General features: G+C 31.5%; 1 protein-coding gene across 1 annotated transcript in view; it reads left to right on the top strand.

Moving 5' to 3' along the window:
* LOC134706799 (nonsense-mediated mRNA decay factor SMG7-like) overlaps positions 1-15231 on the top strand; it is a 31402-nt gene extending 16171 nt beyond the window's left edge. The window contains exons 15-25 of the mRNA XM_063566090.1: positions 403-516; positions 1131-1213; positions 2205-2269; positions 2731-2796; positions 4767-5446; positions 5952-6798; positions 7834-7905; positions 8519-8559; positions 9008-9156; positions 9660-9883; positions 11659-15231. Of these exons, the coding sequence (XP_063422160.1) occupies positions 403-516; positions 1131-1213; positions 2205-2269; positions 2731-2796; positions 4767-5446; positions 5952-6798; positions 7834-7905; positions 8519-8559; positions 9008-9156; positions 9660-9883; positions 11659-11745 (2428 nt within the window). The 3' untranslated portion in view covers positions 11746-15231. The remainder of the gene's footprint in view (positions 1-402; positions 517-1130; positions 1214-2204; positions 2270-2730; positions 2797-4766; positions 5447-5951; positions 6799-7833; positions 7906-8518; positions 8560-9007; positions 9157-9659; positions 9884-11658) is intronic.

Here is a 15231-nt window from a genome sequence, read left to right as displayed (position 1 = left end):
AATTGACTAGGATTGTCAGTTTTCCTATCAAAGGTTGTGGTTTTCTCTGTGCACTCCTGCTTCCTCCACCAATGAAAACTGACTGCCATGAAATAGCATAAATATGGTGCATAAAGTGGCATTCTAACACCAAAAATCAAAATCAAATCTTTTCTAGAGGTAATAGAATTTGATATCCATTGTAGATTTAAGCTTTCAATCAAGTTGTTCAAAGTTGGAAAGAGCATTGACAATAGGTTATGAATTTAGGTATACTATACAAAAAAATTATAAAATTTGGAACATTACACAAAAATTGATTTATTAGTTGCTGCTTGGTTTTCTCAGTCATTGGCAACTTAGCAAGAAACTGTCATATTAATATACCTATGTATACCCGCTATAATATTTGTTTATTTACAGTTGTTATAGCTACAGTAGACTACCAAGTGATGGTCTACCCCAGGATATTGAATGCCACTTAAGATGTCAGAGAATTCTCAACCATGGTAGATGGGTTGCTGAAGAGCATAGCAAGTAAGATGATTTGAAACTTCAAGGTAGTTGTATCTCTGATGCAGCTATTTGACTTTAGTATCAGTACTCAGGGAAGATTAGCTTTATAGCTAACTGTGTAACCCTCTTTAAATAAAGAATTATTATTATTATTATTATTATTAGTATATGGACAAACATGACCTTTTCGCAAACCTAGAATCACTAGGACTCTTATTTCATCATAAGAATAGCTATTGACATGTGTCATATTTATATCTTTACTATAATTATAAACTATAGCAATAACACTGCGCATGGGAACATCTTAAGTTCATCACTATTTTCAAACATTTCATATATGTATTTGGCAAAAAAAACCAATTAGACACTGTTACAGCAACTCTACAACATAAAAAACCAAAACACATTTATACATCAACATACAATCTTCTTTAAATTGAATTGATATAGACATTGTGTTGATTGATAAGAAGTTAATTGCTTGTTGTGAATAAAAAATCTATCTTCATTAATGGTTCTTTCACCAATTACTTTTGATCATTTTTACTGGAGTTTCTAACCATCTTTATTAGAGTTTTAAACACTAGTACAGTTCCAAATTGATTAGTCAATAACTGTGTTTATTGTTTTAGTCTGAACCTATTGGTAATACAGAATATAAAGGCTCTACATCTACAGTTTTCATCACCTGTTATCCCAAACAAGTCACTTATTAGTAAGTATTATCTTATAGTTTTGTCTTTAATTTGGTCTGAATTCAGCTACAAACATTACCATAACATTAACATTTATGTAAGTCGCTGTTCTTCGTCTCAAAGTCACAGCAACACCTTGAAGTGGCTACTACCAAGCAAAAAATCCAACCACAAGCTGAAGACAGCTGCTATCAACCTGTTTTGGTGATATTCTTTGCAAAATGTCTATAACAGCTCGTATGTGTATTGAAGAACTCTGCTGCTGTGTAATCTCAACAAGTATTTCAGTGAAAGAAATAGTACCACATGTATTACTGTCATGAATTGAAAAATCTCATCTCTTAATGCAGATACAATACAAACATTTAAACAAACATTGGGCACATCAAGATTAATGTTAAATTGCTTTGTAGGAAATACTATATGATTAAGGCAACACTTGTTTGGTGTCTATATTTATTCTAGATTGTGCTAGTTTAGGTTAAGGGGAACAGCTTATGGTAAGTCTATGATATTTAAGTTTTAGTACATCTCATTTCCTGAGACATTATGTGCCCCTCCCTCATTGATAATCCAATAACTGCACAAGTTTGTAATGTTCAAGATGTCCATCCTATCATGTTGCAGAGTGTACAGAAAGTTATACAATATTGTCATCAACATCTAGCATTTGCAATAAACTAAAGTTGGTAAGTCTATGATATTTAAGTTTTAGTACATCTCATTTCCTGAGACATTATGTGCCCCTCCCTCATTGATAATCCAATAACTGCACAAGTTTGTAATGTTCAAGATGTCCATCCTATCATGTTGCAGAGTGTACAGAAAGTTATACAATATTGTCATCAACATCTAGCATTTGCAATAAACTAATAAGTTGTACATAGGGCAGATGTATATCTATGTTTTTTTTAAATAGTTCATTTTCAACTTTGATTAGACAGAATTATCTTAACACATTACAAAAAAGTAGAATACTACAGTTGAATTTTTTATTTCTTATTTTTACAGCTATAAATAGAATTATATCTTCATCCAGTCCTGAGAAGAAATCTCGCCAAAATGTTGCAATACAGGTATTAAAATAGATAATAGCATTATGAAAGGATTTCATACTTGTACAAAATACATGCAAATATTTGGAATTCCAAATCACAAAATGAGTCTAATCAAGTAATTATATCAAGACTATGGTTATAAATATGAAACTTGTTTTTTGAAATATTTATTTGGAGATTAAAATATTATATTAAGATGTTGCTCACTGTTTAGATATTGAGATTTCATTTCTTTATCGGGATCATGATATCATTACATGGTGGGATTTCATTGGCCTGCATATGACTGGGATACAAAATAAATATCAAGACATCATATAATGTCCACAAACTAACTTTTAAATTGTAGTGAGCGTCAACAATGAGTGTCACATAATAGTTTTAGCATACATTGAAATAGGGTGAACTATTAAACTATATATGTAATCATATATAAACCTTTATTTTTACAACATCATCATGAGAAATGAATTTTGTAGGCTATTATACAGAAACAGACTAAAGGCAAAGATGAAACTATAAAGCCTAGTAAATCTGAAGAAAAGGTAGGACATTAGTTAGTAAAATCATATGATTGTTTATAAGTTATATATTTATATTTATAATTTAAGTATCCTGTATTCTGATACTTTGAATAACCTGTGAGGTGCACTTTCAAACATTCTAAGGCCAGCCAGCATATCTTAAGGTTAAAACAAGGTCCAACTAAATACAGTAGTAGGTGAGTCCCAGAACTGGAAAATAGTGTCAACAGATGTTAACATTTGTCATATCACACTAATTTAGGACAAAAATAAATTCAATTGAATAATATTTTAGGCACTTCTTGCTGTATACCCAAATATAATTCCTATCTCAGTATGTTATTATAATAAGATAAGATTTGCTTTTAGTTCAGTTTGGTCTACTTCTGTTGGATTTTCAGTTTTTGAGTTTATTTGATACATTTGAGCTAAATGGTCATGCATGTAGTAATTTCATGCCTAGTTACTACAACAAGCAGTGTTTCACACCTAGACTACCCATGAGAGTCTCACACAGTTTCTACAAGTCTAGATGTGTTCAATTACACACCTGTACTCTAAACCAATATATTTTTCGCAAGCTATTTGTTATTTTGTAAATACAAAAATAATGCCAATGGATAAAACCTAGGTTATAAAATTGAATATAACACTTTTGAATTGAAATATATCAAGTTATGAACAATCTATTCTATTTAGCTAGCTGGTATTCTTCTTCCTCTAATAAAATTCTAAATTGTTGTTTTTTTTGTTTTTGTACAAAAATTGTCAGTGTTCTTTACTTTTACATGATTGTGTATCATTCATCCTAATATAGCTACTCAGTTAGTACAGAAAATTATGATACTTGGTCAGACTGACTGAAGGATTGAAAATGTGTGTTTGCTGCTTCTCCCCTCAGCGCAGATTTAAGCTGAAACACTGCATGACATTTATTAGTAAGGTTCAAGACTGGTTGGCTTGAGTCAGTGTTTTGGCCTAGTTCAAATCAGGGTTCATATACACATATTTGCTTGATGATATGCATATAATAATTATACCCCCGCTTTAAAAAAAGGGGGGGTATACTGTTTTACCTCTGTCTGTCAGTCCGTCAGTCAGTCCGTCCCATGAATATTTTTCGTGGCATTTTTCTCAGGAACTACAATACAAGGATTTCTGAAATTTGGTTTCAGGGTTTATCTAAGTCAGCTATACCGTGTGATGCGTTTTCAGATTGATCACTTGACAACTTCCTGTTTACCGATTACTTGTTTGATTTTACACATGAAAGCCAAGTTGAAAATTTTTGTCACACTTTTTTCAGGAACTACAATACAAGGATTTCTGAAATTTAGTTTCAGGATTTATATAAGTCAGCTATACCGTGTGATGCGCTTTCAGATTCATCACTCGACAACTTCCTGTTTACCGAACACTTGCATATTTTTACACTATTTATTTTTTCGTCGCATTTTTCTCAGGAACTACAATACAAAGATTTCTGAAATTTGGTTTCAGGGTTTATCTAAGTCAGCTATACCGTGTGATACGTTTTCAGATTAATCACTTGACAACTTCCTGTTTACCGAACACTTGTATGATTTTACACATGATAGCCAAGTTGAAAACTTTCGTCACACTTTTCTCAGGAACTACAATACAAGGATTTCTGAAATTTGGTTTCAGGATTTATATAAGTCAGCTATACCGTGTGATGCGTTTTCAGATTCATCACTCGACAACTTCCTGTTTACCGAACACTTGAATATTTTTACACTATTTATATTATCCACTTGCGGCGGGGGTATCATCAGTGAGCAGTAGCTCGCAGTTTCACTTGTTACCTCTGGATTTAATCACCTATCCATCATTACCATCATTATCATCATTATTATCTTTATGTATTTTCTTTTAATGAAAACATAATTTTACTGAAGAACATATACATGTACGTTAAACTCATAGGTTCTTTTTCAAAACAATGATATTGATGAATGGGCTTTTTTCAGATAAAGATAGTCACAACTACCATAGACAAGTCAGTTGAATCACATTTAGGTCCTGCTTCTCCAAAATATTTACTTGGTACTCCAACTAATCAACCAGAATTTATGAAAACAATTGCATCAACAAAACCAGCAAATCCAAATATTCCTCCAAGACTTCAGCAACAACCACCAAGACTACAAAAACAACTACTAGCACAACAACAAGCTAGGCAACTGTCCCAAGAAAAACAGTTGTGGGAACCAGATAAAGACAGTCCAAAGCCATCATCTTCCAATACATCATTTGAAGTGGTACGTCAGTCATCATCAGGTTCGTCCTTATGGGAACCAGAAAACTCTTCACAGAAATGGGAATCTGATAATGATATGACATGGAAACCACAACAGCCTAGTGTAGGGTATGCTGACCCAGACCCATCTCAAAGAAAGCATGCTTCTCAACCACCCAAATTGTGGGAACCTAAAACTGGCAAGTTCAAAATTGTTGAGACAAATGAGTCCCAGAGATCTAGTAATATGCATGCCTGGGCTAGTCCACAGCAAGAAGTCAGTCAGTCTATGTCTACACCTTCCTTTCCACCACCATCTGGACAGGCTACAGAAAGGCAGGCAGCACCCCAGCAACAAGGACAGACAGGCCAACCCTTCAATCAGTTCATGATGTTTAGACCCGATTTTAGGTAAACATAGTTCAACACTCTGATGCTAAGAATTTAATTATTAACTTTGAACTGACTATAATGAAAAATTGCTTTTCCATTTTTGGTATATTAGAAGAAATACAAAAGTTCAGTCCCTTCAAGAATATTTAAAAGGAAAATATCTCCATTGAAAATTTATAATATTTCAAAGAAATATAAAATGTGATTCAAATCAGAATTAGATATTAAGTCAATTAATGATGTATAACCAACTATGAACTGAAAGAATAGCTATTCTATTATGACCTTCTTTAAACGGTTTTAGTACACATTTGTGGTAAAATATAAATAATTTGCTTGTCAGCTGATGGGCAACATCATGGTTTACTTGGCTGTACCAATCAAACTCCCATGCTGTATGATGATTAGTTATTGTAGTCATTAAATAATGATGTAAGAATATAAGTTCAAACCCCATGAATTATTTTGAATATACTTTAAATTTGAAGTTTAGATTACATGAAAATTAATCATTTGATTTCAGGCAACCTCCTCCAAATTTACCCCCTCCCCCACCAGGCCCTCCTGGGCAACTGCAAAGGATGATGGGTTACCCACAGCCACCAACACAGACAACAGAGAGGTCCAATAAGGGGGAAGATCCACTGATGAGTTTGAGAGGTCCACCAGGGAAAGCTGCGGGCAGCAATATACCACTAGGCAGACCTCCTCCAAACATGGAAAGTTATCCTCCTCCAGGAAAGATGGGATTACAGCCTAACTTCCCCCCTCCAGGAAATATTAATCAAAATCAAGGACAAGATAATCAATTAGATGGTGGTCCTTCTTCAAAGACAGACAATAATCCTCATTCAAAATTTCTTAACTTCACAAACTTCCCTCCACCACCACCACCAATGGCAGGACAGCAATATGGAGGGAAAGAAAATCCTATGATGTATCCTAATCAACAAGGTATCAACTTCCCAAGGTTTACTGGAAATCAGCCTCCAAAGGAGGTATATGGAAATGGAACAGAACCATTAGACATGCTAAATAAACACAGCGGTGATCAGCCTAATCAGCAATTTCATAAAAATGTGTACAACTTCCCGCCAGCACCTGGTAGGGAGAGGATGAACCATCCAAGTGGACCCAACATCCATCAACCACCCCCTCATCAGCATCCTACTGGAACTCAGCAACCTCCAAATCAGCATCCTCATGGGGCTCAACCTCCACCAAACTTTAACATGCTTAATCCCAACTTTCTAAGTTCTGGACGATTTCCTGTTCCTAGACCAGGATTCACTCCACAAACTGAGACGCACAAAATGATGAATGGAGATATTCAAGGCAATGTGTCAACTCTGTCTCATCTTGCTATACAGGTATTATATTTGTACTTTTTTTAAACATGGAAAATTTTAAAGAGATTGAGTTACGTATGTGTAATTATTGCTTTAACATATTAAAAAAACTCTGATTAGTAAAATAATGTCATAGCAAAATGAAAGAGAGACAGGTATATTTATAAAAAGAAATGGTTACATTTTTTGTACTGGCATAACCAGCTAAAAAACATTTCTGCATCACAAGAAAAATAACTGTTTTTCAAATATTTGTCATTTATAATTTACATTTAGCAAGTTCAATCTTTGAAACAAAGTATACATTGGGTAATTAAATCTACAACGACAAAAAATTATATTTTTAGTGTTAAAAAGGAGTAGGTCCGGTAAGGAATCATTTTGGCCTCAAATTTCAGTTTCATTTGACGAAAGATTTTGACCACTTTTTAAACACTTAAGTGTCTATTTCTTTTGATTCAATTAGTTTTTGTGAAAGATTTTAACTAATTTAGTCATTAAAAACTATCCGATTCAAGCTCAAATATGAAAAATCTCTCAAATATGCCAAAAAACGTCACTTTTCAGATGGTTTTTGTCAAAAATGAAAGTGGCCGCATCCGTGTTCATCCACAACCTTTATGTATGTTATGTATTATCATAAAATACAATTTACTTTTCAATATTAAGGATGAACACGAATGCGGCCACTTTCATTTTACACGGAAACCGTCTAAAATTTAACTAAAATGATAGAATTTTGAAGATTTCAGCAATTTAGCATGACTAAATGGTGCTACAACCCGATATATGTGCATTGTATTGTAAAAAAACAGCCCATATTTATGTAGCAGCAGCATTCAACTGTCCAATGAATAACTAAAAGTTTACATTTTAACAATTTTGTAAAACTGTTATATTTTGGGGCCAAAAAGGGGTCTTACCGGACCTACTCCTTTCAGAGTAAAATCTATTAAAAATTTTGTGACCAACTTTAACCAGAATGGAAAGGGTATGACATAATAACTTAAAATCATATTGAACTAAAGCTCACTGCAAAGCTACATTATTTTTCAGCCTCCCAAGAGTGGAGCAGATCTCTTCCCAGTATCTCCTAGGATGAGTGCTAGTTTTCAGGGCCATGCTGAGGTTAGAAATATTTTATCTTCAATATCAAACATACTCAATTGTATATATTGAAATAGTGTTTACCTTAAAATGTATTTATATATATTTGAAATGTCACCGATTTTGACAAAATATTTACTTTGATCCATTGACAAAAATATAAAATTTCTAAGTACATGAACCACACACTTTATTGAAAAAAATCATTGTACATTATAAGAGTATGACTAACACCAATTTTAATCATTGAGAAGCTTATTATTTCTTTGATAATAGAATGTCATTAAAACCTGCAGCTGATTTTAAGAGTTATCTCCCTGTAGGGTTATGTACCACCTATAGTAAATATGTGAACTTTAGTTTATTTCAATTTACATAATCTATAAATCAACAATTTTCTACACTTAGTTTATTTCAATTTACATAATCTATAAATCAACTATTTCCAACACTGGGGGAAAATATCATATTCATATTCATCCAGTGTTTTATTTTATGAAGTATAAATATGGTTTATAATTATTACTTATTACAAAATTAGTGTAAAGGGCTCAATACCACTCTCTTTACTTTTATGTTATTTTATGATGGCTTTAGTATTAGCATATTATAATATTTCCAATTGAATTTTCAGGGAACTCCTAAGCCAGACAGTGGGAATTCTCCATCAAGAAGGTAATGACTTGTTTTTTGTAAAAAGAAAGAGCCTTTAAGGAGAGAAATTTTCATATATCTATATGATAATTTTATTTGTTAATTGTCAGGAAGATAAATTGTTCTTGTATAGATAAGAATTTATTACTAGTATTATAAAATATGTATGAAGTGTTAAATATCATTACATGTTTGACTTTCCGACCGATATCAAAGTAGACTAAAGTTTTTCTGCACTCTGTTGAAACATTAATAAAGAGTACAGTGTGTAAGCATTGAACTATGGACTTATAGCATTGTAAGATACTTTTATTGTCTTGTCTCAAAAAATTGTATAGCAAGACTTAGTGTGTTGTATTGAGTAGCTGTGTCAACAGTGTAGATATTTTGTGATATGGTCAGTTTATAGGGAACCACTGATATTTGGTACAAGCATTATTCATGTTGAACAATTTCATTTTATATTCAGCCCTCTACAGCCAGCAATAGAAGTTGATGTCCCTATTATACAGACCAAACCGATAGTAACAACAGTTTCTGCACCAGTACAACAGGGAACCTACTCTCTCTTTAGTGGTACAACATGGTCTGTTCCATTGTCATCAGCTGACACCAAAAGTAAGTTATTGTAACCTACAATTAATGCTGTTCTGTTATGTATATAATGACAATAAGGGTTCTTGGTGTCCACAATAGTGCTGGCAATTGCAAATACATGTCAAAGCTAACCTCATTTTATTTGAGTGAAAAAAAAGTTTGGGCATGTTTTCATTGTTTTGTCATATTTGTATTAGATCGAGATAAATAATGAATTTTGAATGCTTTTGTATTCTTGGGACTGTAAATTTAGTTTAACTCAACCATAAATTTCTACTCATCCAATTTCGACTCATCAGGAGTCAAAATACATACATTTATATGAAACAAAGTTTGGCACCATGAGAAAACTTTGACTCAACCAAGTTTGAGATAACGAGAGTTAACTGTACTTCATTTTAATCTGTTTAAACTGAACATTTCCCAAATGATTACTACATTACTGAAAGTAAACATTGGTGATGGTCAAGTGAACAATTTCAGTTTCATGGAGCCTGTAGTATATGATTACAAATGTGTTTTAGGCATTGGTTCTTCACCATTCTCGTCAGAGTCCTCCAGTATAAGGAATTCTCCAGATGTATCGGAATCATTCAGTGACACAAAGATTGGTCATCCAATGGACCTTGGTCTGAGATTTGGTACACAGGAGGATCACTGGAGAGAGTTAGCACAAGGACAAGGTCAAGTATTAGAGCAAATGGATAGCAATGGACAAGGTGGCAATTTTTTCCAAGGAAATATGCAGGTTTGTATAAAGATTTTATTAGTAAAATGACCAATAAAACATTTAAGGCCTTTTAATCATATTGTGATCACAGTGAGAAAAAAGGTGAATTATACCACTCCCATTAGGCAGGGTATACAGTAATGCACATGTTCCTTTTCTTGAAATTTGGAGACCGTGTCATTAACTATAAAATACAGGTTATTGATTTTGACATTTTGTCAAAAGTTGGATAGCCATGAATTTTTTATGGCACATTTCCTGTTTAAAAAAAATTGAGAATGAAAATGGGCAATATGTCAAAAAGACAACAATGGACCAAAGAGCAGACAACAGCTGAAGGCCACCAAGTTTATTTAGCCTCATCAAATTTGTCCTTCATATAATATAAGAATATGAAAATGTGGTAGGATTGCCAATAAGACAACTATCCATTTATGTATATTTTGTCATAAATTTGTTTTCATTGAATCTTGTCCTCTGAAGTTTTAGCACCAACTTGAACTAAATATAACAAAACTATCTCTAGGATGTATATTTGATAAAATTATCAGATGTTGTTGATATCATCTATGAATTGCTACTAAATAAGTTAGTAAATAAGTTAGATGGAACTAATTAAAATATATTAAAAAACCTTTAAAGTTGAGTGATATGGGCATCGTGTTTTCTTGTACATGTATATGCATCTGTTCATCTGTAAATCTCTCTGTTTAAAAACAGTATTGGATTATGCTTTCATGTAAGATTAAGTGAGTCTCAACAGCTGTATATAGAGAATAATACATGGCAAAATCCGTATCATATGTCGTATCATCCCGAGACATCAATATCAGCCCGAGGGCCTTTAGGCCCGAGGGATGATGTTGGTCGAGGGTGATAAGGCATGTGATACGGATTTTGCCATGTATTATACGCTTTATCATATATTTCAACAGAAGAGTTTTATATTATATGAACTGTTTTCTGATCCATAGCACTGGGTTACCTTCAGTTCTGCTTTTTTCTTGTTTCAAAGCTTTGAAATAACTGCTCAATTATTTATACGAAGCACCTAGGTTACCTTACAATCTGTTGTTTTGAAAATATTTTGTTTATTATTGTATTATTGAGTGTTTTGTATTTTTTATAGTTGCATTTAGTGTGCCAAAAAAATTGTTGTAAAAACTTGATGTTCGTGACGTTATATACTAAACAATGAAGTCATTCAAAAAATTGACCTATTTTTAAAAAAAAAAAAATCTTTTTTTTTTTTAATTTTTAATATAAAATAATTTCTTAAAGCAAAAAAAAACCTAAAAAACTGACTTAAGTTTAAAAAAAAAAAAAAAAAAAAAAAGGTATGCGATACGGGTTTTACCATGCGATACGGGGTATGCGATACGGGTTTAGCCATGCGATACGGGGTATGCGATACAGGGAAGGTGATACAGACTGGAAAAAAGAACCTTTATTAGATATACAAAATAGCTGTATTTTGTACTAAATATATGATAAAACTTTATATCACTCCTAGTTTTATGAGATATGTAAAGAACTCATCTCTGGTAAAAAAATCTTTTATTTTTTTCCCCACTACTTTCATTTGGCTAAGAATTTGATAGTTTTATTTTAGATTTGTTTGATAAAAAATTTGATATTGTTGTACTGCATAAATAGTTTAACAAACCTCTTGATACCATATAATATAGATTAGCATTAGTTATTAGAGAGGTCATCTGTTCAAATGGTTTCAAGGTCATAGCATGTTTACATCATTTTCTTAAAATTTCATTTTATATTTTTTTAATTTTTAGTCAATATGGTCGTCATCATCTTCTGGACCGTCACCACTTGAGCGACTCCTTGAGAAACAGAAACAACGCCAAAATGATCCTCACTGAAGGAAATGTTAATTCTTATTTGGGAAAAAATTCAGTGATTGTGTAAAAATAATCACAAATGCTAGAGTTGCTTAATTACCAAGCGAAAATCAACTTAAGCAGATGTTATATTGGTTGCCTAGCAACTTGTAGTAATGAAGAAAACAGACAAGCAAACATATTCTTCAATATATAAAAAGAGTTATGTCTCATAAAGATAAAGAAAAATGCAAAGAAAAAGAAGCGATCTCCCTGCATATAAGCAGGTTTTAAAAAATTGCTTAATGAAACATTATGCCACAATGGTGTGTTTTATATATGTGTGTGTGTATTATAGAATTGTAAAAAAACATTGGTGTGATCAATTTTAAAAGACAGATTTGTTCTATAAATATGTATCTCTTAAATAATGTTCATTTCACAGACTATGTATATTTCAATATTTTGTCTTTCAAATTTGTAGTACACAATAGATTAAATGGTCGTCTATGCATGAAATAATTTAATATTAATAATCAGAAGAAGTTGTGAGAGAGATGAACATAGTAGTTCTTGCTTTTGTGTGTTTTGTATAGATTTGACAATGATTATAGTTAATATCAAGAAGTTTGTTAAATTTCTATAGTGGTCAGTTTATTTATTTTGTGTGAAAAAAATATTTATGTAAAATGCATTGCAGATCTGATAAACTTTAACAAGTGATTCATTTTAGCGGGTTTTCCACCTTTTTCTGGTTGTTTTTTTCCTAGACTGATATATTTTTGCAGCTTTTAAATATTATTGAATGTGAAGTTTTTGTTAGATGATGGAAGTTATGAAAAAGTTACATATTTTTGTATAAGATTAACAAAATTCTATGTCCAGCTTTAAAAGAATTGGAAATGTTTGTTTTTTATCTCGTTGTGATGTCCAGCTTCTCATAATACATTGAAAATATTTAATGTCGCATTCTAATGTTACTCACAGAACATAATGTAGCAACTGAACTAAGCTAGCTTCTGAAATTGTAATTATTTCTTTACCAATTTTAGTTTGAAAATCAATAATTCTTAGTAGACACCTCTGTTTCTCCTCTTTTTCATTATCCATGACAAGATGAATTTGGCAGCATTTAATGTTTGATTGATATATCACAAATGAAATAATGTAAACAAAGTCATTTATGTGAATACTTTTTATAAGAACCAAAGGGTTCAAGGTAACTCTTGTCGTTTTATATAGGTGTCCATAGGCAGTGTTAAAATTACAACATCTTGAACTACTGAACCAAATTTACCAAACTTTACCTAAATGAATATGTGTGTTTATTTAATATGTAAGTTGTATTTATTATTCAGACCCATCAATAAGGCAGTTGTTGAAATATCTTTGAAAAATATTTAGAGATGGAGAAAGATCAACATCTCAAAAACGATAGAACTTTTTATTAAAAAAAAAAATCTATTATCTTAGTAACAATTCAGGATAGAGAGAAACTTGTACAACAGAAAAAATCAACATGACTTATTTCTCATTTACAAAAAGAAAGAAATTTCATAAATTTCGGCTTTCAAAGGTCGACTGTGGTGTGCATAATGAAAATTAAAATTTATTCCTAAATGTTTTGAAATTGGTTTGAAAATATTCTATGGTTTATCTTGTCATGGTTAATACTGAAAAATGACCTCTCTGTGAGCATGGTTAATGTGAAAAATGACATGTGTATGGTATGTGAGCAGAGTTATGTTGAAAGTGACATGTGTTTGGTCTATGAGAAGTGAGGAGCAAGGGTTCAGTTTGATGACTTTACTTGTTGATAATTTCCTTTGTAATGAAACTTTCAAAGAATTCTAACAGCTTCAATCTATATACTTGCCATCTATAAGCTATACTACCTTTAGAAATGAAAATTTGATGTTTGAGGTTGGAAAATTTATTTATTACAGATCAGGTTGTTTATTTTTTTAATAGGAATAAGGAAAAATAAAAGTATTTTGTTTTATGCAAAACTGGTAATAGAATTTTTGTCATCATAATGGGCCAAGTTAGGGCTGTTATGATATCAAGGGTGTTTTCTTATGAGTTTTGAAATATGCTAAAGGATTACTGTAAAATTTGATTAAAGGAGGAGGTATAAGACAACTTTTTTTTCGGCCCCTTCATTTGTAAAACCACAAATTATTATAAATAAGTCTAAATTAAACCTTGTCAGATCTTCATAGTTGTTAAATCTGCCAAAATTTCCTCCTTTTAAGATGCTGTGTAATAAAATTAGAATGTGAGCCACCTTATACCTAATTAGGATTTTCCACAAGATGTCTTTTTAATATTATGATATGAGTAAAGTATCTTTTTGGGTAATGCTCATGTTTAATTCTACCAAGTATTGAAAATAAAATTGCCATACTGATTAAATATGTTAATTATTGAAGCAATTTTTATATTTGCCTCAGTGACATGGCTACATCATTTTATGTAATTATTGATTTAAATTAACATTATTTAGAAAAGATTAAAGAATATTTTTTTTACAATTTCCTTGGCCAAATAATTGTTGTTTTATACTTCCTTCTAGCACTGTATTTATGGAGTTAATTCTCAGATTTATTATTATCATTGTATTTAAGGGTGATCATTTAATAGTGCCAAATACTAAATAAAATATGTTAAGAGAAGGAAAACCACTAATTCATGACCCCATTGCTTTATTGGTTAAATTCTGCAAATTTCAAGCTTTCATAGCTTACTTGTTTAAAGGTTCTTGTAAAGTAACAATCACTTCAAAACAATAAATACCTTGTTCTGGCTTGTGCTAAAAGAAAAATATTCCATTTAAGAGTGCATTAGTTCACAGAAGTTTTGAAGTACAAAAATTAGGTCTTCCTTATCTTAAAAACAAAGTTCAAATATGCACTTCTTTTTCATTTCTTTTTTTTTTGGGAGGGTGTGTGTTCAAAATAAACATTCAAACAACCTCTACAATGGCTGTTCTTAAGTTTTTAATGTAATGCCAAAATAACAAACTATTTTACACATTTTAAAAGTTAAATTATGTGTTGAAATTACATGTATTTGGATTTAGATATATGAACTACTTTTGGATATTATCTACCTTTCCTCTTAAGGGGCCGTGGATTACTGGTGCCACACCGAAAGCAAGCTTCTACTCCAGAAACCCAGGTATTCAAGAACAGTGTATACTTCAAACTGATACAATAAATAAAATCCTCTGTGATAAACAATATATGCTTCTTTTTCTTTTTAGAAATAAAAGCCAACACCAACACAACTGTGACAAATAATTTTTCTTTTTTGCAAAACATTTGATTATAGTTGCTTATTTGAAGTATATACAAATAATGTTTGTTTGTTCACTCTGTTGAAACACTAACAGACAATTGCTAATGCTTTGTTATATATGACAAATAACTAAACCACAGGAAGTAAGAATTAAATTTTCAGTAATAGGAATTGTATTATTACTCTGTATACAATACATGTGAGAGATATAAATAGTTATGTATTGAC

The sequence above is a fragment of the Mytilus trossulus genome, chromosome 2, assembly GCF_036588685.1.
Source record: "Mytilus trossulus isolate FHL-02 chromosome 2, PNRI_Mtr1.1.1.hap1, whole genome shotgun sequence".
In the NCBI taxonomy this organism is placed as follows: domain Eukaryota; kingdom Metazoa; phylum Mollusca; class Bivalvia; order Mytilida; family Mytilidae; genus Mytilus; species Mytilus trossulus.
The sequence above is the reverse complement of the archived record's forward strand: the minus strand, read 5'-3'. Positions and strand labels throughout refer to the sequence as shown.